At 38.2% G+C, this 24,999-nt stretch overlaps 1 protein-coding gene across 4 annotated transcripts in view; it reads right to left on the bottom strand.

Moving 5' to 3' along the window:
• BOD1L1 (biorientation of chromosomes in cell division 1 like 1) overlaps positions 1–24,969 on the bottom strand; it is a 55,444-nt gene extending 30,475 nt beyond the window's left edge. For all 4 annotated transcript variants that reach the window (XM_029234885.1, XM_029234887.1, XM_029234886.1 and 1 more), the window contains exons 1-9: positions 24,861–24,969; positions 19,668–19,792; positions 15,056–15,246; positions 13,944–14,558; positions 13,212–13,361; positions 5,277–5,443; positions 4,015–4,126; positions 3,215–3,353; positions 1,728–1,800 (exon numbers count right to left, since the gene is read on the bottom strand). In XM_029234885.1, coding sequence (XP_029090718.1) covers positions 1,728–1,800; positions 3,215–3,353; positions 4,015–4,126; positions 5,277–5,443; positions 13,212–13,361; positions 13,944–14,558; positions 15,056–15,246; positions 19,668–19,792; positions 24,861–24,938 — 1,650 coding nt within the window. In that variant the 5' untranslated portion in view covers positions 24,939–24,969. The remainder of the gene's footprint in view (positions 1–1,727; positions 1,801–3,214; positions 3,354–4,014; positions 4,127–5,276; positions 5,444–13,211; positions 13,362–13,943; positions 14,559–15,055; positions 15,247–19,667; positions 19,793–24,860) is intronic.
• Positions 24,970–24,999: the final 30 nt, after the last annotated feature.

Below are 24,999 nucleotides of genomic sequence, written 5' to 3'. Positions count from 1 at the left end.
CCCAGTGGTCATTAATAAATATAAGCTGAAAGAATGGCAAAGCAATGTTCTTTTTAGTCCAAAAGCTGAAAACCTAATGAAGGCAATTTAAAAATTTTGCAATGAAATAAAGGTTTCCTATATTTTAATTTAGAAACCCAAATTATTTACAGGAACTCCATGAATTTAGGTTATCTGTAAGACAAGCTACTTAGGAAGCTTCAAATACACACAATAACTCACGGTAATAATAACGTTATATATAATGTATGTATACATTGATGTATCCAGGGGAAGATACTAATAGACCAAAACATCCAAGCTTTCCTCCCTATCCCACAGTACAGCTCTGAGGGGATTAATGTTAATGACTAAGCACACTCTAATAAAGACTCATGGACTAGCTATAATTATTCTTATTCAAATAATGGGCTGAAGTACTCAGAAAGCCCTCTGTGTCTCTGGGTCAATTTATCACTGCATCTTTTTACATTTTAGCAACTACTAATATTGGGATCAACATCTTAAAAAAATACTTTAAAATTAAACTCCTCAAAGAAAGAACAGGGATTTCATCAACCTAATTTTACAGTAAGTTCTAACCAATTAATGTGAGTAAAATTTTATGAGGTCATTTTTCACAGAAATTTCTCATAAAATAAAGTTAAATATTTTAAAGATATGCCATTAGAATATCAGGATATACTTACAAATATGCCTTTGATTTCTGGATAAAGACATCAAGAACATTTACTGGCTATGAATAAATAATTACTAAATCATTATTGTTTCCCTTACAAGTGTTAAGATAGTTCAGCTACAGAGTTACAAATATGGCAGTATACATAAATATTTAAACCCAGTGAAAACAGAAGTTTATCTCAAGAAAATAAGGCAAAAAGGAGAAGAAATGTACTTATTGAACATTTTGGGGGTAGTTTTATGTACATATTTTTACTATTTAAAATGATCACATCTTACAAACAATCTAAGTGCTCAACTAAGAGGAAATGCTTAAATTATGGTATTCAATATAATATTATACAATCAAATGTTATAATTAGGAAGTTACAGCATACAATGAGCAAAGAGGGAACATTAAAAACACTTTGCGGGGCTTCCCTGGTGGCGCAGTGGTTGAGAGTCCACCTGCCGATGCAGGGGACATGGGTTCACGTCCCGGTCCGGGAGGATCCCACATGCCGTGGAGCGGCTGGGCCCATGAGCCATCGCCGCTGGGCCTGCACGTCCAGAGCCTGTGCTCCGCAGTGGGAGAGGCTGCAACAGTGACAGACCCACGTACCACAAAAAAAAACCCCAAAAAACAAAAACACTTTGCAAGATTACATCTATCTACAAAATTATGAACATATGTTGATGAGAATGGAAGAGAATAGAACAGATAATCTATTTGTAGAGGGATTTTAGCTTTTTTTCCCTTTTCTTTTTCATTATTATTCCTGGCAATTTTATTATTGCCAATATAGGAAATAAGAGGTGGGGAAGTTGGGGGAAGGGAAGGGAGTAGAAAAGTAGCTATTATCCAGATAAAAGATCATAAGAATCAACTTGCCAAAATGAGGACTTCTGGCCATAATAGGATGGGGGTGTTAGAATGCTGAATGTGATGGATTTTTTATTCAACTTGGAAAAAATCATACTGTATTCTAAGTTTTACTACAAAGGACTGAATGGCGTATATCTAACAAAAGAACAGTTAAAATGGGGTTTTATTAATTAAGACACACCTCACTTGTTTTGAGGGTTTCTTTGGAATCTTCTTCAGATTGCTGTTTCTTTTTAGAATTCTCGTCAATGTTCCTAGGTGGGGGAAAAAATGAAATATGAAAGACGGAAGAGATATGGGAACATATGTATATGTGTAACTGATTCACTTTGTTATAAAGCAGAAACTAACACACCATTGTAAAGCAATTACACTCCAATAAAGATGTTAAAAAAAAAAAGTGAAATATGAACTCTGAATCAAATATCAGAATTTCTCAGGAAGATTAAAAAAAAAAACCTTAGCTTTTCTTTACTATACACATTTAATTTGTACATAGAGACTTGTGAATTTCAATTTAAATCCTATTCTTGGTCAACAGTGAAGAACTCAATCCCAAATGTGACATGGAACGCTCTTGGCCCTATAGGAAAGTATTCTTGAAACAAAATTTCCTGAATGTTGCTTGAAGATGAATATGATATGGGCTGCAATTTCATTTTGAAAGTCTTATATTTTGAATAAACAGGGTAGTTTTATTTATTCAGATTGACAGGAATGAGGTCTATAAGAAAAATGAGAGGTAACTCCTCCCACTGAGTTCTGCAAATGATTGATTCAGCTATCTTCAAGTTTAAGATAAATTTATATAACTGCATCACAATGGAACAGCAAAGTTATAGCCCATGGCTAGACAGCCACTCTCAATCTCTTCAGTTTTGTTATAGAATTAATTATAGAATTTCTTATAGAATTAATTAATTAACTATAGAATTTCTTATAGAATTAACCATGATAATGCAGTGCTAAAAAAAATTTTGGCTTGGACCTCTGGTTTATGGGGAGAAGCATGAGATTCTGGTGAAGTGAACTGCCTGGAAAGACTGGAGAATGGAAGCAGTCACTGTCAGTAAGAGGTAACTGAAGGCTTCCCTGGTGGCGCAGTGGTTGAGAGTCCGCCTGCCAATGCAGGGGACACGGGTTCGTGCCCCAGTCCAGGAAGATCCCACATGCCGCGGAGCGGCTAGGCCCGTGAGCCATGGCCGCTGATCCTGCACGTCTGGAGCCTGTGCTCCGCAACAGGAGAGGCCACAATAGTGAGAGGCCCGCGTACCACAAAAGAAATAAAAATTAAAAAAAAAGAAGTAACTGAATGTCCAGAACAGGGATACTTCCTGAGTACTTCTAGAGCGTCTATAAAACTCTCTGAAATTCTAGGGCAACTGTGTGCTTATGCATGTGCATTTTTTTGGGCAAAGAGCCCAAAGATTCTGTCAGATTATCTAAAAAGTCTGCCCCCTCAAAAGATCAGTATACACTACTTTGAAATATTATAGATATTAATAAAATGAATTATGATACTGAAAAGGAAAACCCTAAGGTCTTTCATAAACATGGAATAACATACACATTAAAGGTCTCACTCTTTACTGTCATTTTCAAAGCCTCTCTTCTGAAAGCATGACGAGAGAATGTTACAGTGGGAATGTGGCCAGATAAAATATGTACCTGGAATCCTTTTTTCTCTTTTTGCTTAAGGCTACCTTTTTCTCTAAAACTTTCCGTTCTTTAAGGACTTCTTTACTTCGGGGGGCTTTGGGTTCCAAACTCTTTGTTGATGATTCTTCTAAGTCCACACTACTTTTGCCTGGGAAAGAAGCAATCAATAAACTATCTCACAACAGAGTTTTAAAAACAGTGTAATATTTATTTTTCATTAAGGTTTTCTAATCACTGTAAAAATGCAAAATGGCTTTAATATCTCTAAGCTGTGTTAGAATAAAAATAATTTTTTAGATGGAGAAGTCACATTTTTTATTTCAAATGTTCATATATGTATATCTGTGTATTTTATATCACACAAGATCAGTGTCCAGAGGAAGTTCAATTTTATTCAATGAAATATTCCAGATAAATGTTTGACATTTTGGTTAACATAAAGTATAGATGAATTCCATTATTATCACTGCAAGGCTTGAGGACTCACAGGTTAACAGTAAATTTTCCAGTGATAATTCATTCCACCATCACTGGAGAATAAATTGCTAACATGTGAGGTGTATTATCTGGTATGTGATAGAATGTTTACTTTAGATACAGAAATATAATTTAAAAAGTGATGAAACACATTAGATTAAAAAGGAAATCTTCCATACTTTAAAATACATAATTTAAAAAAGTGAAGTTTTTTTGAGATATGATTATAAAATAAAATGATCAAAATTATATCTCATAAGTTATATTAATAGCTACAAAATGATGGAGTATATAAGGTAGTTTAAAATATTAAAAGTTAACATCTCCCATACCTTGATTCTTAGCTTTTGAAGACTTTGTCTTTTCTGCTTTCTGTTTTCGTTTTTCCTCAAGTTTCTCTCTATTAATTTGCCTTCTTAAAAGCCTCTCTTCTTTTTCTTTAGCCTAAAACCACAAAATATTCATAATTATTCTGACAGATTATCAGGCAAAAGCAAAAACACTTTGGGGAAAAAAGCACACTTGCCCTTCAGATGTTCTTACAAATTAATGGGCTCTGCAAAAGTGCATATTTACTACTATATACATATGTGCGTATGTGCGTGTGCATGTGTTTCAATCTGGACGTTACCAGAGGAATAAAAGAGAGAGAAGTTAAACTTTTCCATTACTCTTAAAGAATACCGTCAATTTAAAGGTATGATTTTGGGAAGTGGTGGCTTAATAAACTGCTATTTCAGTTAAAAGGACAGCTGTAAAAATATCTATGAGCATCAAGTGTAGAGGTAGGTCTCCATAATTTTTTGATTTTCTCAAAAAAGAAAGTTGAAATACAGATTCAAGTGACAGGCTAGTCCTACAACAAATGTGACTTTCTGGTCATAATCTCAGGACCCAGGTTTTAGACATGGGACTTTCTGCAGTCATATTTTAAAGCCAGGGAAAATCCAGTCATTGTGTGTTACTCCACCATCTCTTTCCCACCCAGAACTCAAAGCCTCAAAGCACCAAACATCCTAAGCATAAGTGTAACTCCTTATCAACTAACCTCAAGAGATAAGCCACTATTAACATTTTGGTGCACTTCCTTCAAGTCATTTTTCATGTAGTAATATTCCCTCAATCTATGATGCACAATTTTTCATATTCTAATGTTTCTGATATCGTAAGCCATCTTAAAATTGATGTACATATACAACAAGGTAGCAATTTTTTTCTCTAAAAACCTGTTTATAATAGCACATCTTAGAAGTATTTTCAAATGCAGGAAATATGTGGATGGACTGCGCTTCCCTCTTAATATTATGTTAATGGCTGATGTCATCTCTCTTTATGGCTGGATCCATATTTGAGTCAAACATTTCGACACTATGAAACACCTAGGTTGTTACCAGTTTTTCACTACCATTAATCATGATATGAACACCTCCATCATATGTTTATGTCTATTCTGCCTAGTTAAATGACAAGGTTCCTGAAAGTAGAACCTATATGTCACTGTTTCAAATGCTCACCAGTACCTTGTAAACAGACTAGTCAAGTTTGCCAACCTGACTTAACAGGTTAAAATAATAAGAGATCAAATCTGACTTACTATAGATTGCCGCCGTTGTTCTACAGTAAGCTCGTCATCAGAATCACTGTAATACTTTGAATAAAGATATGGTTTGTGAACATAAGCATGCCGTATACTTTTTGCTTTTCCTTCACTGGGATCATTGGTTTGCATTTTTGTTTTGTTCTGCTTGTTCTTTTCGTCGTCTGGAAGAAAGTCAATAGAAAGATCAGTGCTTCTGCCAATCAGCAATAAGATCAACATTATGCTTGATCAGCATTAAGAGGCAAAAGTAGTATCAATGTAGTTTGAGTGTATTTGTAGGTCTGACAGGAGAAATATCAGTATCTGAACATCCAGATATTGACATTTTTATAGGCTATAATCTATCTATCTATCTATCTATCTATTTAGCTATTTATTTATTTAGGCTGTACCACATGTCATGTGGAACTTCCCCAACCAGTGATTGAATCTGTGCCCCCTGCACTGGAAATGCGGAATCTTAACCACTGGACCACCAGGTAAGTCCTCTTGACTTATTATTTTTTTCCTTTCTTTCAGCTTCTCACATATCAAAAAGGCAAAGAAAAATTAGGCCTTATAGTTATGTTTCTTTGACAAATAATTAATCCTCATTTGTATGAAAATAGACTTGGTATGAATGCTTTACCAGTATTTAATTGAAAAAATTCACCTGAAGCAACACTTTAAAGTAAACTTGAGATGTTAATGATAACCTGTGATCTTTCTTTTATGGAAGAGGGAAGAATCAATAATTGGCCCTACACCAAGTATATACTAAAACCTCTCTACCTGAGGAAGGAGGATAAGTTCCCCAAGGCACAGCAAGAAGTAAAGAAGTGGTACTAAGTACTCCTTAGTACTCTCAAAAGAGCCATTTTTTTACTTTTTGGATCTCATATATAGAAAATCTAGTTCTGTCCAGGAAAAACCTTGAAAAGACCCAATAAAGGATCTAGAATTAAAATTTCCATTTGGCTAGAGAAAGTAGATTTTTAACAGGAAGAGAGCATTCTTCCTACATTGGTACTCAAATGACCTCATGACGATAATTATGAAGAGTGGAGATTGCTGCTAATTCAGTTTTTTAATAGATACTAAGAAAAGAATGAAAAATGGGAGATACAGAAAAATACATCTGTGGCATTAAAACCTTCTACTTTTTCTCCCCTATGGTTTTCTCTCTAGGTATTCTATCCAAGAGCCAGCAACAAAGTTACAAGATGCTACCTACAGGCAATTGCAAATCATATTCAATATTTTTGACTTTTCAAAAGGCCATAAATAATATTTAATCATGTGGTAAAGAGCAGCATAAGGTATTGATTATAAGCCCAGACACAGGTTTGAAATGGCGCTGTGCTCACTAGTTATAACACCCTGGACGAGACACCCTGTTTTGGCAACTCTGTTTCCTCACCTGCACCTATACGATACTGTAATAACTGAGCACAGTGCCTGGAACACACTAAGTACTTAATAAGGGTTGGCTGAAAAACAAACTATATAATAAAAGAGAGGTCTGGTCTTTCTTCTCCATTCTGGCAGGTAATCTCTAAGCCTTTGGAATGCCATGCCTAATAGGAGTGTTTTTATTTACCTAGGGTCATGGGTCAAGCCAAATTGCCCTAATAGTGTGATTTAGGGTGGGAGCATTGGGTCATGGGGTATCAGTTTGACCTCCAGAGGGGCTGGAGGCTGAGGCCAGACACATGGGCAGTCAACTAGGTGTATATGATGAAGCCCCAATAAAAACTTCAGACATAAAGACTCCAGTGAGTTTCCCCGCTTGGCAATAATCTGTATACTGTCAGATATCAATGCCAGGAAGTGCACCGTGTCCACAACACCACAAGGAAAGGACAATTGGGAGACAGCAGAAGCAAGAAGAAGTACAATCCTGCAGCCTGCGGAACAAAATCCACAATCACAGAAAATTATATGAAATGAAATGGTAAAGATATATATGTCCCAGGTAAAGGAAGAAGATAAAACCCCAGGAAAACAACTAAGTAAAGTGGAGATAGGCAACCTTCCGGAAAAATAATTCAGGATAATGATAGTGAAGATGATCCAGGATCTTGGAAAAAGAGTGGAGGCAAGGATCGAGAAGATGCAAGAAATGTTTAATAAAGACCTAGAAGAACTAAAGAAAAAACAAACAGAGATGAACAATATAATAACTGAAATGAAAAAGACCCCAGAAGGAATTAATAGCAGAATAAGTGAGGCAGAAGAACGGATAAGTGATCTCGAAGACAGAATGGTGGAAATCACTGCTGCAGAACAAAATAAAGAAAAAAGAACGAAAAGAAATGAAGACAGTCTAAGAGACTTCTGGGATAACATTAAATGCACCAACATTCGCATTATAGGGGTTGCAGAGGAAGAAGAGAGAGAGAAAGGACCTGAGAAAATATTTGAAGAGATAAATCCTAAAAAATTCCCTAACATGGGAAAGGAAACAGTCACCCAAGTCCAGGAAGCACAGAGAGTCCCAGTCAGGATAAACCCAAGGACGAACATGCTGAGACACACAGTAATCAAACTGACAAAATTAAAGACAAAGAAAAAATATTAAAAGCAACAAGGGAAAAATGACAAACAACATACAAGGGAATCCCCATGAAGTTATCAGTTGATTTTTCAGCAGAAACTCTGCAGGCCAGAAGGGAGTGGCATGATACATTTAAAGCAATGAAAGGGAAGAACCTACAACTAAGAATACCCTGCCCAGCAAGGTTCTCACTCAGATTTGACAGAGAAATCAAAAGCTTCACAGACAAGCAAAAGCTAAGAGAGTTCTCCACCACCAGACCAGCTTTGCAACAAATGCTAAAGGAACTTCTCTAGGCAGGGAAGACACCAGCAGCTTAAAACAATCTTGTACATACATAGACTGCTATATCAAAACTGCATGGGAACAGCAAACCCAAAAACTACTACTACTACACACACACACACGCGCACACACACACACACACACACACTCTCTCTCTCTCTCACACACACACATACACACACACACACACACACACACACACACACACACACAGAAAAAGCAACCTGAACACAACACTAAGGATGGTCATCAAACCACAGAAGAAAACCAGAGAGGAAGGGAAGAAAAAAGACCTACAAAAACAAACCCCAAACAATTAAGAAAACAGCAATAGGAACTTACACACTGATAATTACCTTAAATGTAAATGGATTAAATGCTCCAACCAAAAGACACAGACTGGCTGAATAAATACAAAAAGAAGACCCATATATATGCTGTCTATAACAGACCCACTTCAGACCTAGGGACACATACAGACTGAAAGTGAGGGGATGGAAAAAGGTATTCCACACAAATAGAGATCAAAAGAATGCTGAAGTAGCAATACTCATATCAGATAAAATACACTTTAAAATAAAGACTGTTATAAGAGACAAAGAAGGACACTACATAATGATCAAGGGATCAATCCAATTATAAATATATATGCACTCAACATAGGAGCACATCAATATATAAGGCAAATACTAACAGCCATAAAGGGAGAAATCAACAGTAACACAATAAGAGTTGGGGACTTTAACACCCCACTCTCAGCAATGCACAGATCACCCAGACAGAAAATTAATAAGGAAACACAGGCCTTAAATGATACATTAGACCAGATGGACTTAATTGATATTTATAGAGCATTCCATCTAAAATCAGCAAAATTCACATTCTTCTCATGCACACATGGAACATTCTCCAGGATTGACCACATGCTGGGCCTTAAAGCGAACCTTGGTAAATTTAAGAAAACTGAAATCATATCAAGCATCTTTTCCAACCACAATGTTATGAGATTAGAAATAAACTAAAAGAAAAAAAAAACTGTAAAAAAGCACAAACATATGGAGGCCACAAAACATGCTACTAAACAACCAATGGATCACTGAAGAAATCAAAGAGGAAATCAAAAAATACCTAGAGACAAATGAAAATGAAAGCAAAGATCCAAAACCTATGGGATGCAGCAAAGGTAGTTCTAAGAGGGAAGTTTATAGCAATACAGTATTACCTCAGGAAAAAAGAAAAATCTCAAATAAACAACCTAACCTTACACTTAAAGCAACTAGAGAAAGAAGAACAAGCAAAACCTAAAGTCAGTAGAAGGAAAGAAAATATAAAGACCAGAGCAGAAATAAATGAAATAGAGATGAAGAAAACAATAGCAAAGATCAATGAAACTGAAAACTGGCTCTTTGAGAAGATAAACAAAATTGATAAACCAGTACCCAGACTCATCAAGAAAAAGAGGAAGAGGACTCAAATCGATAAAATTAGAATGAAAAAGAAGTTACAACAGACACTGCAGAAATACAAAGCATCCTAAGAGACTACTACAAGCAACTATATGCCAACAAAATGGACAATCTGGAAGAAATGGACAAATTCCTAGAAAGGTACAATCTCCCAAGACTGACCAGGAAGAAATAGGAAACATGAACAGACTGATCACAAGTACTCAAATTGAAACTGTGATAAAAAAAACTCCCAATAAACAAAAGTCCAAGACCAGATAGCTTCACAGGTGAATTCTTTGAAACATTTAGAAAAGAGCTAACACCTGTCTTTCTGAAATTGTTCCAAAAAATTGCAGATGGAGGAAACGCCCAAACTCATTGTATGAGGCCACCATCACCCTGATACCAAAACCAGACAAAGATATCACAAAAAAAGAAAATTACAGGCCAATATCACTGATGAACATAATAAAAATCCTTAAAATACTAGCAATCTGAATCTAACAGTACATTAAAAGGATCATACACCATGATCAAGTAGGATTCCTCCCAGGGATACAAGGAGTTTTTAATATCTGTAAATCAATCAATGTGATACAAGAACAAATTGAAGAGTAAAAACCATATGATCATCTTAATAGATGCAGAAAAAGCTTTTGACAAAATTCAACACCCATTTATGATTAAAAAAACTCTCCAGAAAGTGGGCACAGACTGAACATACTTCAACATAATAAAAGCCATATACATAAACCTACAGTTAACATCATACTCAGCGGTAAAAAGCTAAAAGCATTTCCTCTAAGATCAGGAACAAGACAAGGATGTCCGCTTTCGCCACTTTTATTCAACATAGTTTCGGAAATCCTAGCTATGGCAATCAGAAAATAAATAAACAAATAAATAAAAGGAACCCAAATTGGAAAAGAAGAAGTTAAACTGTCACTGTTTGCAGATGATATGATACTATATGTATAAAATCCTAAAGACGTTACCAGAAAACTACTAGAGCTCATCAAAGAATTTGGAAAGTCGCAGGCTACAAAATTAATACACAGAAATCTCTTGCATTTCTATACACTAACAACAAAAGGTCAGAAAGAGAAATTCAAGAAACAATCCCACTTAACATCACATCAAAAAGAATAATATATGTAGAAATAAACCTGCTTAAGGAGACAAAAGACCTGTACTCTGAAAACTGTAAGATGCTGATGAAAGAAATCAAAGATGACACAAACAGATGGAAAGATATACCACATTCTTGGATCGGGAGAATCATTATTGTCAAAATGACTATACTACCCAAGGCAATCTACAGATTCAATGCAATCCCTATCAAATTACCAATAGCATTTTTCACAGAACTAAAACAAACAATCTTAAAATATGTATGGAGACACAAGAGACCCCGAATAGCCAAAGCAATCTTGAGAAAGAAAATAGGAACTGGAAGAATCAGGCACCCTGACTTCAGACTATACTACAAAGCTCTAGTCATCGGAACAGTATGGTACTGACACAAAAATAGAACTATAGATCAATGAAACAGGATAGAAAGCCCAGAGATAAACCCATGTACCTATGGTCAATTAATCTATAATAAAAGAGGTAAGACTACACAATGGAGGAAAGACAGTCTCTTCAATAAGTGGTGCTGGGAAAACTGGACAGCTACATTAAAAAAATGAAATTATAACAGTCTTTTAACACCATACACAAAAATAAACTCAGAATGGATTAAAGACCTAAATGTGAGACTGGACACTGCAAAACTCTTAGAGGAAAACACAGGCAGAACACTCTCTGACATAAATCGCAGCAATATCTTTTTCAATCCATCTCCCAGAGTAATGGAAATAAAAACAAAAATAAATAAATGGGACCTAATTAAACTTAAGAGCTTTTGCACAGCAAAGGAAACCACAAACAAAATGAAAAGACAATCAGAGATTGCAAGAAAATATTTGCAAATGATGTGACTGACAAGGGATCTGTCTCCAAAATTTACAATCAGCTCATGCGGCTTAATATCATCAAAACCAACAACCCAATCGACAAATGGGCAGAAGACCTAAATAGATATTTCTCCAAAGAAGACATACAGATGGCCAAGAGGCACATGAAAAGATATTCAACATCACTAATTATTAGAGAAATGCAAATCAAAACTACAATGAGATATTACCTCACATAATCAGGCCATCATCAAAAAATCCACAAACAATAAATGTTGAAGAGGGTGTGGAGAGAAGGAAACCCTCCCACACTGTTGGTGGGAATATAAACTAATGCAGCCACTCTGGAGAACAGTATGGAGGTTCCCTAAGAAACTAAAAACAGAGCTAGCGTATGATCCTGCAATCCCACTCCTGGGCATATACCTGTACAAAAACATGGTCTGGAAGGATACATGCACCCCAACGTTCATTGCAGCGCTGTTTACAATAGCCGAGACATGGAAGCAAACTAAATGTCCATTAACAGAAGAATGGATAAAGAAGATGTGGTACATACATACAATGGATTATTACTCAGCCATTAAATAGAATGAAATAATGCCATTTGCAGCAACATGGATGGACCTAGAGATTGTCATACTGAGTGAAGTAAGTCAGACAGAGAAAGAGAAATATAGTATGATATTGCTTATATGCAGAATCTAAAAAAAAAAAATGATACAAATGAACTTATTTACAAAACAGAAACAGACTGGTAGACTTAGAGAAGGAACTTATGCTTACCAAGGGGGGAAGAATGGGGGAGGAGGAATACTTAGGGAGTTTGGGATTTCCATGTACACACTGCTATATTTAAAATGGATAACCAACAAGGACCTACTGTATAGCACAGGGAACTCTGTTCAATATTCTGTAACAACCTAATTGGGAAAAGAATTCGAAACAGAATAGATACATGTATAACTGAATCACTTTGTTGTATACCTGAAACTAACACAGCATTGTTAATCAACTATACTCCAATATAAAATAAAATGTTAAAAAAATATATCCTGTGATAAACCATAATGGAAAGGAATATGAAAAAGAATGTATATGTATGTATAACTGAATCACTTTGCTGTGTAGTAGAAATTAACACAACATTGTAAATCAACTATACTTCAATAAAATAAAAAAAAAAGAAAGGACAAGTGGAAGCTCTGTGTTTGAACTTTGCCAGACTCTATAGCCTATGTGCCTCTTCCTTTGGCTGATTTTAATCTGTGTCCCTTAGCTGTAATAAACCATAACTATGAGTTTAACAACTTTCAATGAGTTCTGTGAGTCCTTCTAGTGAATTACCAAAACTAAAGGTGGTCTTGGGGACTCCGAATTTGCAATTGGTGTCAAACATGAGGGCAGTCTTGTGGACTGTGCCACTGACACATGGCAAATTCATATAAGATCTCATCTTTTATAATAATCCTAGGGAATGGAGTTAAGAGATAGAAAACCTAGGCTTGTTGAGGTTTAGTAACTTACCAAGCTTGCTCAGACAGACAACCTCGGAGCTGGGACTCAGGAACAAATCTTCCAACTATAAAGTCCCGTGCTCTTGCCACTGTACCACACTGTCTTTCATGATACAGCCATCTGAATATACAAATACTGCTCAATGCGAAGCTTCACAAAGGCATTATTAAGTAAAATGCTTTACCATCTGATGTAATCTCTCCTTCTTCCATGCTATCAGACATTACAATTTCCTCCTCAGTGTCTTCTTCAAAAGATGAAAGGTCACTGGTGTGGACAGAGCTAACTGTGATGTCTGTAAGTCCATCCACATCAGAATCTATCAAAGAGAAATCTTCAAGAAGGAAATATAACAGAAAATAAATCATCTTGTTATATAAGAATACACACAGCACCCAATTTCTAAATTACATTTAAAATTTTCTGGTTTAAATACTGTCAAAGAACTTCAACTTCAGAAATAATCCCTCACCATTAGTAACCAATATCAAATAAGGTACAATTGTTTGCAGAAAATACAAAGGCAAATTATCCTGTAAAATTAACGAAACTCGTAATTCATGGTCTGAATGATATAAACAAAGGAAATTTTAAGTAAGGAACTGAAATATTTACTATCTAATATTTTAAAGATTATGAATTAAGTTGCTTGGAATAATGTATATGAATAAATTACGAGTTACATAGTAAGGTTTAGAACTTCTCTGTTCATTTACTTTGTGAATTGGTAAATTAGTATAGAAAAGAAATATACAAATGTTTATTGCTCATCTTTTAGCAAAGAGGGTATGAGTTTTCAGGCTTTTAAAACACACGTATCAAATACATTTTATTAAAATTTGAAAGCAAATCTGATGTGCCCCCAATGGACACTCATTTGTTCTTTAAACTGTTGTTGATTTTTCCAAATTTTTACCTTCTTTGGTCCCTTCGCTGGTTTTAGCTTTATTATTGTTTTTTTCTGAGGGAAGTTTTGAACACTCTACTTCTTTATCCTTTGCTTGTTTTTCATCTTTTACTTTTTGGACATCTTCACTCCTTTTTGAGTGATCAAATTTCTTTTCAGTCTTTTCCTTCTTCTCTTTCTTTCTTTCTCCCTTTTCATTGCTATCTGGCTTCTTTTCACCTTTGTCTGTTGATTTATTTTTTTGGTCACTGCTTTCTTGTTGAACATCCTTATTTAGCAGAACTGAACTATTACTTTCTTTTATGTGATTTTTAATTTCTTCAACTGGACAAGGGAGATCACTAAATTCTTCAGACTTAGGGACTGTTTCCTGTCCTTCCCCTGCAGAGTCAGGTGTAGATTTTTCTTTATCAGCCGTGTCCTCTGAAGTTCTCTCTTTCTCAACAGTAGTCTCAGTGCTTGGCTGAGAAGGGAGTTTTTTGGATATTCTCTCACTGGTCTTTGCATTTGACATTTCTGTCGAAGCCCTGGCAGCACTAGCTTCTTGGTTAAGAGAAGTGATGGTTTCCAAGATTGACATGGCATCACTGGCCACATTCGCACTGGCCCCAGGGGCAGGGACACCTTCGAGGGAAAGGCATGTTTTAGAATAAATTTATGCAGAAGGTAAACCCCTCTGCTGAATCAAGGCCACTTGCCACTGTCATCTTTACATGACACATCACCTTTAGACTTTCAGGTACTGGTGCTAGTACTTAACACATTCTAAATTCTCTACCTCTGTAATACAGTATATTAGGAAAGGCACCAGCAAATGTGATACTAGTCTAGTTCTCAGAAAAAGGATGTGTTTTCTAATTATTTTAATTATCCCCTCTATTGAAACACAGACACACACACACACACACACACACACACACACACACAGTACATTACTAAAATGCTCATCATTAAAAAAAAAAATGTTATGCCAGTTGAAGAATCTGGGTAATAATTAAAATAAATATAATTTCACTAGAGTAGCCAAATAGATAAATGTTTTAAAGAACTAAATACCCCTAACTTGATACTCAGTTCAAGAAGGAAAGCAATGGAACTGACCAAGAGTAAAAGCAAAGCACCTTGTGTAACGATGGAAGAGTCTGGTTTCTCATCATCGGGGGCTGTGCTGCCACCTGTTTCCTCTTTGTGATTTAGCGTGGCCAAAAACTCATGCACAGCTTTCTCCACCTGAGGTCTGAATGTGTGGTTAATCTTTGGATCCACAACCTGAGAAATAATTCTGTCAATACCAGACTCCAACATTCCTGATCTGAAACACAGGGTAATTTACAGAAAGGTGAAAAAGATAATACTACATTATTTGCATTAATTACTTTTAAGTAAAGCCATATCTATTACATATGTGTTCAACCTTAAATTGCCTCCAATCCATTCATTTGGAATATACAGAAAGAATACACAAAAGAAAATACGTTTCACAATACAGTGGCATTTAATACATCATACTGCAAAAAAATATGTAAACTTCCCACCACTGTGTCACCAGTGGCAATACTAAGGCAGACAGAACAAAAGCAAAACAAAATACCCTTAGAACTAGACACACAGCACATTACCTAAAGACCAGGCTTGTAGGTGATGCTTATCTTACCTCAATCATGCCCATGGCTTATCTCACTAAATGACCTTAGTGATCATTTAGTGATAGGAATAAATGATCATTAAAGCTGAGCTCTGGGTATAAAATAAATCTATGGATTCTGCAACCTCTTTTTTTTTTTTTACCAGAAAAATGTACGCCTCTTGTAAGTATTAGAGCCTCCAGGAAAACTGAAGAATATAAACAAAGTATAATTTTACCAAATTTACAAAAAAGGAAAAGAAAAAGAAAGAAAACTTTAAAAGAACAAAAATAAAACTTAAGATTTCTGGCCTTCTTTTTATTATCTTCTTGCTATAAAAACTAAATGATGTATTCATTCAACAATTATGTTACGAGTGGCATCTACACAACAGGCACCATGCTAGCCACTGGGCCACTACAAATCAGATCTGGTCCCTGTTCTGGTGGGAGAGAGAGACACAAACAAAATACAACATGATAGGCACTAGAACACACCATACACTGTAGGAAAAAAGTAGGATATTATTATTATTAGCTATGTCTGAGATTATTTGCGAAAGCTTTCCTAAGGAAAGCTTGATTTCCAGAGAAGAGAAGGGGAAGAAAGTGCACAAAGAAATATCATACATAAGAGACAGAGGAGCAAAAGGGACAGTAAAGTCTGAAACGTGCAGAAAATCACAAAGGTGTCTGAGCAAAATAAGATGACATGAATTTATCTGAAGAAACACACTTCCACCTTGTCCCTTTCTAACAAAGAACTTGAGGAGTCACAGTTCCCTGGATAGAGTTGGGAGAGTGGGGTGCTGGTCTTCTGCAGCTCCAAGGCCTCAGGCTCTCCCTGCATAGTGGGTGAGGTGTCTATCCTTATACTTTGCAATGCTATTTCTGAGTGCAGCGCTGTCTGGAGTGCAGGATGGCTGTGATTTTCATTTCCTGAGGCACCTCACAGCCCTGGGATACTATAATTCCACTTATGTGGGCCATAGAGAAAAATGAGTCAACACTGCCCAAAGTAGGTAACCTGCTTTCTAAAGTTCTAAGATATAATACAAAAAACAAAAAAAAAGGCAAATCCTGAAAACATTGTTGTTACATCTTAGAGGTGTCTTTAAAATGTAGCAGGTGGAAAAGAAGCAATGACAAGCAATCTGAAAAATGTTTTGATTTAAGGCACAAGCACAAAGGCACAAAATAAAAAATAAAACCCACCCACCTCCAAATTACTGCTTCAGTCTCTTTCCCTGATGCCTATGTTCTGGGCCCTGGTGTACTTTAGTCTACTCTCACTCAGAGGTCAGCTCTGATCTTAAAAATGTATATGTATAGCTGATTCACTTTGTTATACAGCAGAAACTAACACAGCATTGTAAAACAATTATACGCCAATGAAGATGTTAAAGGAAAAACAAAAACAAAAATGGAAGCCAGTGCTAGCGACCACATTGCTCTTCGTGGGCTCACTTCATTGAGGTGTGGCCAGAGCTGCCTCACCAGAGGGAGAAGCCACACTTCTAGGTTCAAGGGCAAAGCCAAAATGCCAGCAGCTGCCACTGTCTTGGTTAAAGCTACTTCCTTGTCTTCCTTTTAAACACTGTACAGTTAAGGTCATTATTTCTGAGCTCCCTAGCATTTTTAGGTTTTGTTGTATAAACGAATGCATAAATAGAATAAAATAAAACTTTTTTCCGTCTATTGAGTTGGCAGACTGGCTATTAAACTGAACCATCCAAAACTGCTGATATTAGACTATTTTGTCCTACAAAAATGGCAATTGTAGATGGTTCAATCTAATAGAGTCAACTGAGTATTTCTCAAAGTATATGTAAGAAAAACTGTCTGACATTGTATTTATAGGTGATAGTCCATCCCTATACCATTAGTTAGACACAACTAGTCTTTTAAGAAACTTTAACATGTTATTTAAGAGACATAAATTTACTAATGGAATTTAAATAAGAGAACAGTTCTATTAAAAGTAAATAAGAGAGCTAGAAGAAAATATACAGATATCCCAGTAAGAGCAATGCCTATATTACCCAAGAGACAGCTATTTCCCCTGTTCTAAAACGTCTCTAGAGGAGAGTCCTCATCACCCATAGGTGGACTGCTCTAGTGTTAATTGCTGACAGTCACAAGAACCCTCTACTGATGTGTCCAGCAATCCCTCACCAAACAAGATTCTGTGAAAACAATGCCTTATATTGGTACAACAACAAATTTAAGTGCTTGATTTTACATGGGCACGATTGAGTTTAGTTCCCTTTGAAGAACAAAACAAATGACTGCTTCCCTACTTTATAGGTTCTGTATGCTAAGGAGTAAATTCCAGGAAATTTGCCTTCCATTTAGTCTCTCAATATATGGAAAAAAAAAAAAAAAGAATCCAAGACTCCACCCTTGCGCTTTTAAAGCAATGTTTTCCTTTGTGAGAGGGAAGCAGATATGCAAATTGTTGCCTGACAGTGCTCTGCAAGTGTGGACAGTGTCAGTAAGCTTCCCTCCCCCATCCCACCCTTAGCCTCCCATCCCCCTACTATTTTGGTTATTGTTCTCCTGAAGGTCTGGAAGTGAGTAATCACCCCCACCCCAGGCCTGCCACCCAACAGGAAAGGCTTTGACTTTTTCCCAAAAGGTATTATTATGCAGCCCTCTAATGGCATCTTTCATCTTACCTGGATTCTTTTATAGGTTCCTGAACATCCTTTAAAATGCAGACAACAAAGCTATTGTCAAATTTCCCTCTTCTCTTATTTACTAGGACAGAGTCTGAGCCCCCAGGTTCCTAGTATCTAGTATTACCTGTGGCTAAATGGGTCTTTGAGTCAGAGTGTAAAGTTTTATTTGTGGGGCTTCCTGTGGGTGGAACTACAGCACACTAGGTAGGTGTGCAAGGTTCCTGAGGGACAAGAGGGAATTAAGAGGTAACAGCTATAGGGACTTCCCTGGTGGAGCAGTGGTTAAGAGTCCACCTGCCAATGCAGGAGACATGGATTTGATCCCTGGTCTGGGAGGATCTCACAAGCTGCGGAGCAGCTGAGCACGTGTGCCACAACTACTGAAGTCCGTGCACCTAGAGCCCGTGCTCTGCAACAAGAGAAGCCATCGCAATGAGAAGCCCGCACGTCGCAAGGAAGAGTAACCCCCGCTCGCCGCAACTAGAGAAAGCCCATGCGCAGCAACGAAGACCCAACACAGCCAAAAATAAGTTAAATAAATAAATAAATAAAAGATGTAACAGCTGTAAAAACATTTGTCTAACTGTTTAAAAGCCACATTTCGTAAATATTTGTCAAGGCAGGGAGACTAAGGCAGTTTTTAAACAATGTAGTCACTTTTTTGGGGTGTGAAGCAGGGAGAGAGGGTCCAAGTCTTCTTGTCTTGTCAAATACTTATATTCAAGAACAAGATAATATTGTTAATCTGCTTTTGGGGGAATAAATATGATTTTTTTAGGTCCCTCTAACCATTCCAGCTTTTCACTCTTTATGTTTACCAAAAAATGACTCCGACACGTCTAAATGCACTTCTCCCACCTTTTTTGGATATGTCATCATTAAAAAGCACAGGTAAAATCACAGTAAAATGCAAGTAAAAAGACAAAAGAAAAGGAGAGGGGCAATATTAGAACACAGAAGACACAGCCTCAAATCAGGGGAAAATGTTTTAATCTCAGTGACCTTTAATGTCTTTATTTGTAAATCAGGCATAATAAACCCTGCTCTTTTAGGGCCAAGAGAATAACTGTGAATGTAACTGTATAGGATATACTTACCTATCTGGCATTAACCATCTATTCATATCATATCTAGAGGGTTTTCTTTTTTTTTTTAAGTCACGCTGTCATTCCCTTCCCTCAATGTTTCCAAAGGTCTACAGGAGAAATCAGACTGTTAAATTTATGGGGGAAATGTGAAGTGATTAGCACCTACTCACTGTAGGTGAGTAGCACCTACTCACACTGTATCATAATATAAAGTAGCCACACCAAACTTGACAAAATTATCACCAGGTGAACAAACTTCTGCACAATGTCTCTGCTTTCAGGCAAAGTATATGGTGACATTCTCAAGCCCTTGTAGAAACTCTGCAATTCTGAGGCTTACTTGAGCACTTGCTGTCGAATATTGTTTCTTAGCTGGTTCTTATTGAGGTGCGGACTCCACGTATGAGTTGCTAAGTGGTTTGCAACAAAGTTGTCAACACGTTGTCTCAGATTCTGATAGGCAGGCTAGAAAGAAAAAAGACATAAATGTTAAAAATCTCCATTGTTATACAATATCGATAGTCTCAGGAATTTGAGTATCTTTAACAGTGTTAAACATTTCTTAGATTACAGTGTCAATGTGGCAACAAAGTTTCACAGCTTACGACAATCCTGCTTTAGGATAATTTCAGAGTCATTCAAATACCATTTATTTTGTCTAAGACAATATGTTTGGAGATGAGGACTACAAAGACAGACATACCTTCTATTTACAGACAAGGGACTAGAAAATAAGATACCAATAAGTGTTACTGTTAGATGATCTGGAGCAAAGAAAGGGAGAAGAGCAGAGAAAGTAAGCCTTCATTGAGAACGTGGCACCTGAGTTTCACAACACAGCTGGGACCAGGAAAGGCAGGCCTTGCAGGTACACCCAACAATATAAGAGCAAGTAGATGAGAAAACGTGGGGTCAGGAGCATTAGGGAGCCCCCCACATTGTTAAATCCAATTTGGATGCAGAAGAGACTATAAAAAAGCAGAGAAATGAAGTTGGAGACAGAGCTTGGGGCCAGGGCCTGGAAAGATCTGGGGACCTGTATACAAAGTCTGGAATTATGGGATAGAGAACAGGAACCCACAACACATATAAGCAGAGTGATATGTGATAGCTGAGCTTTCTGATGAAAACTTTCTGATAAATTAAAAGCTTTCTGATAAAGCTTTTTTAATCTTCCTACGGTGAAAGAGTAAACAGACACAAAATATACTCAGGAAAGGATGCAATGACTAGAATAATAAAGGTCTGTACTGGGGTGGCAAAAACGGGCTGAAAGACATGGATTCAAGAGAAATCATGAAGTGGCAACCACTGGAGCTAGGCATTAAGTTTGATGTAGGTCACCAGTTCGTAACTGGAAGCAATTGTTGCCCCCCTCCCCCCCGGGGTGGGGGGGGTACATCAGGCAACGTCTGGAGACATTTTTGATTCTCACAGCTGAGGGGAGTTGCTTCCGGCATCCAGTGTGTCGAGGGCAGGGATGCTGCTGAATATCCTACAGTGCACAGGACAGACCCCCACAACAAAGAACTATCCAGCCCAAAATGTCAGCTGTGCTAGAGCTGAGCACTCCTGACATAAGGGAAGCAGGAGAGAGGACACATACCATGTCATCTCATCCTAAAAGGATGCTGCCTAGAAGGAATGTTTGACCACTCAGTCAGGACTGCATGCTTCGTTCCTCCAAGCTGTCCCCCACATGTCATGCTGTTTATATCTTTCGTTTATGTGGCTCTTAACGTAGATGAGTTTGAGTGTTCCGAATGATTTTAAGCAAAACTGTACAGCCTCGTCTTCTGCTATTTGCTCCCTTACCCTTCAAAGTTAATTCTCTAGTGATAAGTTCTCATGCCTTCAATCTTGTACACCTACCATTCTTTCTCCCTGTCCATTTGGCAAATTTCTCACTTTTGGAGTTCACCCAAATCTGTGAAGTCATCCTGACACCCAAGGTAGGCTTCCGTGGCCCTTCTCCCACGTACCAACTATCTCCTATACATACTGTCATTCAAGTAATTCTTGTGTTGTACTATATTTTGGGGAGGGGGGAATATTTATCTCTCTACTGAAATGTAAGCCTGTTCCTTCCACTCTTTCAATCTTTGTTTCCACACACCTTTCCACACTGCTAGGCAGATAAGCAACTGAAAAGTCATTGTCAGGTGAGATGACTGGGTAACTATCTAGGTAACACAGATGATAAAGATTTTATCCCTCTGTGACACCCCTTCATCTCTTCCAATTTCCAGACTTTTGCTAATACCTATGTTCAATCCTACCAAAAATGGTCTCACAATCATTTTTCATGTTCTTCTCCATTTATCCAAAACCAATGTGAATGAAAATTAATTTCCTCCCCAATGATTCTAAAACATAATTCTTCTTTGCAGTATTCCCAAATCTCAGAAACAGTTAGGCTCAAATATCACAACAAATTTAGCACTCTAGTTGCCCCATAAAACAAGCTTCAATCTGAACTACAACAGGTAATTCTCCTGGTTGCTAAGTTCTACTTTAGGTCAAAAGCCTAGTGACTAGAGAAATATTTTAGATTCCATTACTTTTCTGGGAATAGCTATCTATCTCTTCTTCCTTCTCCAGCACTCCGGGTCAAAAGCCTTCATGTCCTCCTTGCTTCCTTCCTCCCTTTCTCTTCCACCCCTCTTCCAAAACCATCAGCAAATCCTGTCAGCATTAGCATCAAAAAACAGCCAGAACCTGACCACTTCCCTCCTGCTTCACTGCTACCACTCTGGTCCAGAGCATTCTCATCTCCTTTCTAGATTATTGTTGCTGACCTCCCTGAGCTACCCTTGTTTATCTGAAGTCTGTTTTCCACAGTGCAGCTAGTGCTAATCTTCTAAAATTAGGGTAACCATATTAATTTATTGTCCAAACCAGATCATGACTGGGTGCAAAGGGGACACTGTTAATAATTATACGAGGTCAAGCTATCTAAAATGAAAGTCAGAGCATGTCCTTCTTCTGCTCAACTCCTGCCAGTGGCTTCTCAGCTCTAGTAAGCACCAAACTCTTACAAAGGCTTCCAAGGCCAGACAGATCTGTGAAGGGAGGGAGGGAGGGAGGGGCAATTCTACCTCACCTCCTGTCACTTTCTCCCTCAGTAGGTTCTGCCTTAGGCCTTCCACACTTGCTGTGGTCTCCACCTGGAACCCTCAGGCCTGATAGCTGGACAGCTCCTTCAGTTATGGCTCAAATGTCATCTCATTGAAATCTTCCCTGAACAACTTACTCAAAACACATCAGCAATCCTTTCCACCCTCATCCTGCTTTCTTTCTTCCATAGACCCTCTCACATAATTTATTGTCTGTTTCTCTCTGCCGGGATTCAAGCTCCATATAAGCAGGGACTTTGTGCTCACTGCTATATCCCTGGCACCTAAAACAATGCCTGGTACATAATAAGTATTTGTTGGGTGAATAAACTTATATACTTCTGTCTTCTATTTTCCTTTTGAATCTAAAAAGAAATAGACAATAATCATAGTGACCAGGAGCCATTTATAACTGAGAAAGTATCCAAAAATTGGCCTTTACCACCTGGGGTGAAAGGTGCCATATTTACTTGGTCAGTGAGCTCCCTGCCTGGGACAGAAAGATGGGTCTCTATTGATTTTCCCTCCTCATATTCTACTCAGTGCAAAGGGGTCAGAATGGCTTTGTAACCTCTCAGCTTGCTCCAGGGGTCTGGGAACTGGTAGTCTACAGCAGAGGAGCCTCACCATTAGCTGGATCTTATGGCTGCATGTTAATGTGAACATGTGCATTTTCCCTAGTTTTCATTAGACTGTCAAAGCCCTGAGCTTCCCTCCTTCCCACCCAAGAAATGTTTTAAGACTCCACTTTGAGAGGATCTGGCAGGGATATTACAGATACAGCAATAACACTCAGTGGGGATGGGGATGAAGAAAAAGTTGAGCCTTAGACATTGCAGCCCCCTCGCCCCCACCACCAGCATATTAAATTTTCAATCTGCATACACAATAACACACAGATTTGTAGGTTTCTGAGAACAGCAAAGTGAAATTTCTACTTGCTGGATACAAATAACCAGCTTTATTTAGTTGGGTAACACTTACTTGGCCATGTCCTTTGAAAGGAAGGAAGGGAGGGAGGGAGGGAGGAAGGAAGGAAGGGGCAATAGGCATTATTTTCAAAAAGGTGGTTGTGCATATTCTCTAAAAGTGAGAAAACTACATATCAATACTTCCTACATAGATAAATATCCCCAAGTAAACTGAATTTTCTGTGGTGCAGAAACTCTGACAACTCAAAAAAGGCACATTCCATTTCTGGTCTACAAGGTGGGCCAGAGTTTTTAAAAGGGAAGATGTTCCCACATGTCAGGAAGGTTTTCCCAGAGAAGATAAAGGAATTGTGCGCAGTTCACCACAAAGCACTTTTCTCAAAGAAACGAGGTTCTTTAGAACAGCTGAACACACTATGAGAAAACCCTCACCCCATCAAAACTCTAAAAGCAGTGAACCAAACCAGACCTAAGGAAAAAAAAAAAGAAAACAATTGTTTCCAACAGAAGCTTCCTGCTTCACTTGCTTCCAGACCCTACTGGGTTTCCATTCACCTCACTGAGTGCTCCTTCCTGGTGTCCTCTACTCATCCCTTGCAGAACCAGCTAAGTTTACCTGTTCCTGCTAATGCTCCTTTCACTTTGACATTCGGTACAAAATCCCTTCCCCTTCCTAGCCCCTAAATCTTTCTGTACAGGGAACCGCCGTGCTGACCTTTCCCTTCTACCACTTACTCTTTGGAACTCACTCTTTTGTCCAGTTCTTCTTCCACTTCACTATCTGCTGCCCCCTCTCCTCCATCCTTTCCTCAGTTTTCTCTGCTCCTCACCCCTCACCCCACCTCCCTTCTCACTTTAGAGAAGTGACTTGGCCTAAGCTACCTAAATCAGTCATCGGTAGAAACAAAAGTCCTGATCTCCCCAGCTCTGCCTCTTCACCCCTGCACCCCTCACAAAGTCCAGCAATGCACACTGCAAATAACTTGATTCATTACCACTTAGTAATTTCTGCAAAGAACAAAGATATGATCCTTGCCAGAAATCTTCGAGAGAAGGCAAAAATAACTTGGATACAAAGTAAACGTGGCGGGGGGGGGGGGTAAATCAGAGATGAAAGCACAGTTAACGTTAATGTTTCCAAAAGAGTCTCCAAAAGAAAAGTGACTCCGTCTTGCTCACCTCTACATTCCCAGCACCTAAGCAGTGCCTGGCACGTTGGAGGTGCTTAACGCTAGTCTGTTAAACGAACGAAAGGCTAAGCGAATGAATGAACACAGCGTGCCTTGCACAGTGCCGGGCACAAAGCAGCAGCTCAGAGAGGAAGCGGCTGCACAGGGAGCTCGGCGGGAGACGCGCCTCAGAGGGGCCTCGGCAGGGGAAGCCAAGGCGCCGCCGGCCCATCGACGGATGTGGAAGACTGCCCATCAAGGCGGCCCGCGGGTCCTCCCCTGTTCCCGCACGCCCGCAGCACCTCGCGCCCCGAACCTTGGTGTCCACGTCGGCCAGGCAGTCCCTGCGGAACTGGTCGAAGAGCCCTTGACTTTTGAGGTGGTTCACGATCATGGCCACGAGCTGCGGGTCCCCGACGCCGGCCCCCGCGCCGCCCGCCCCGCCCGTGCCCGGG

The sequence above is a fragment of the Monodon monoceros genome, unplaced genomic scaffold (assembly GCF_005190385.1).
Source record: "Monodon monoceros isolate NGI ecotype Baffin Bay Population unplaced genomic scaffold, NGI_Narwhal_1 Super_Scaffold_20, whole genome shotgun sequence".
Classification (NCBI taxonomy): Eukaryota; Metazoa; Chordata; class Mammalia; order Artiodactyla; family Monodontidae; genus Monodon; species Monodon monoceros.
Note: the sequence above shows the minus strand (reverse complement) of the source record. Positions and strands in the feature narration are given on the sequence as shown.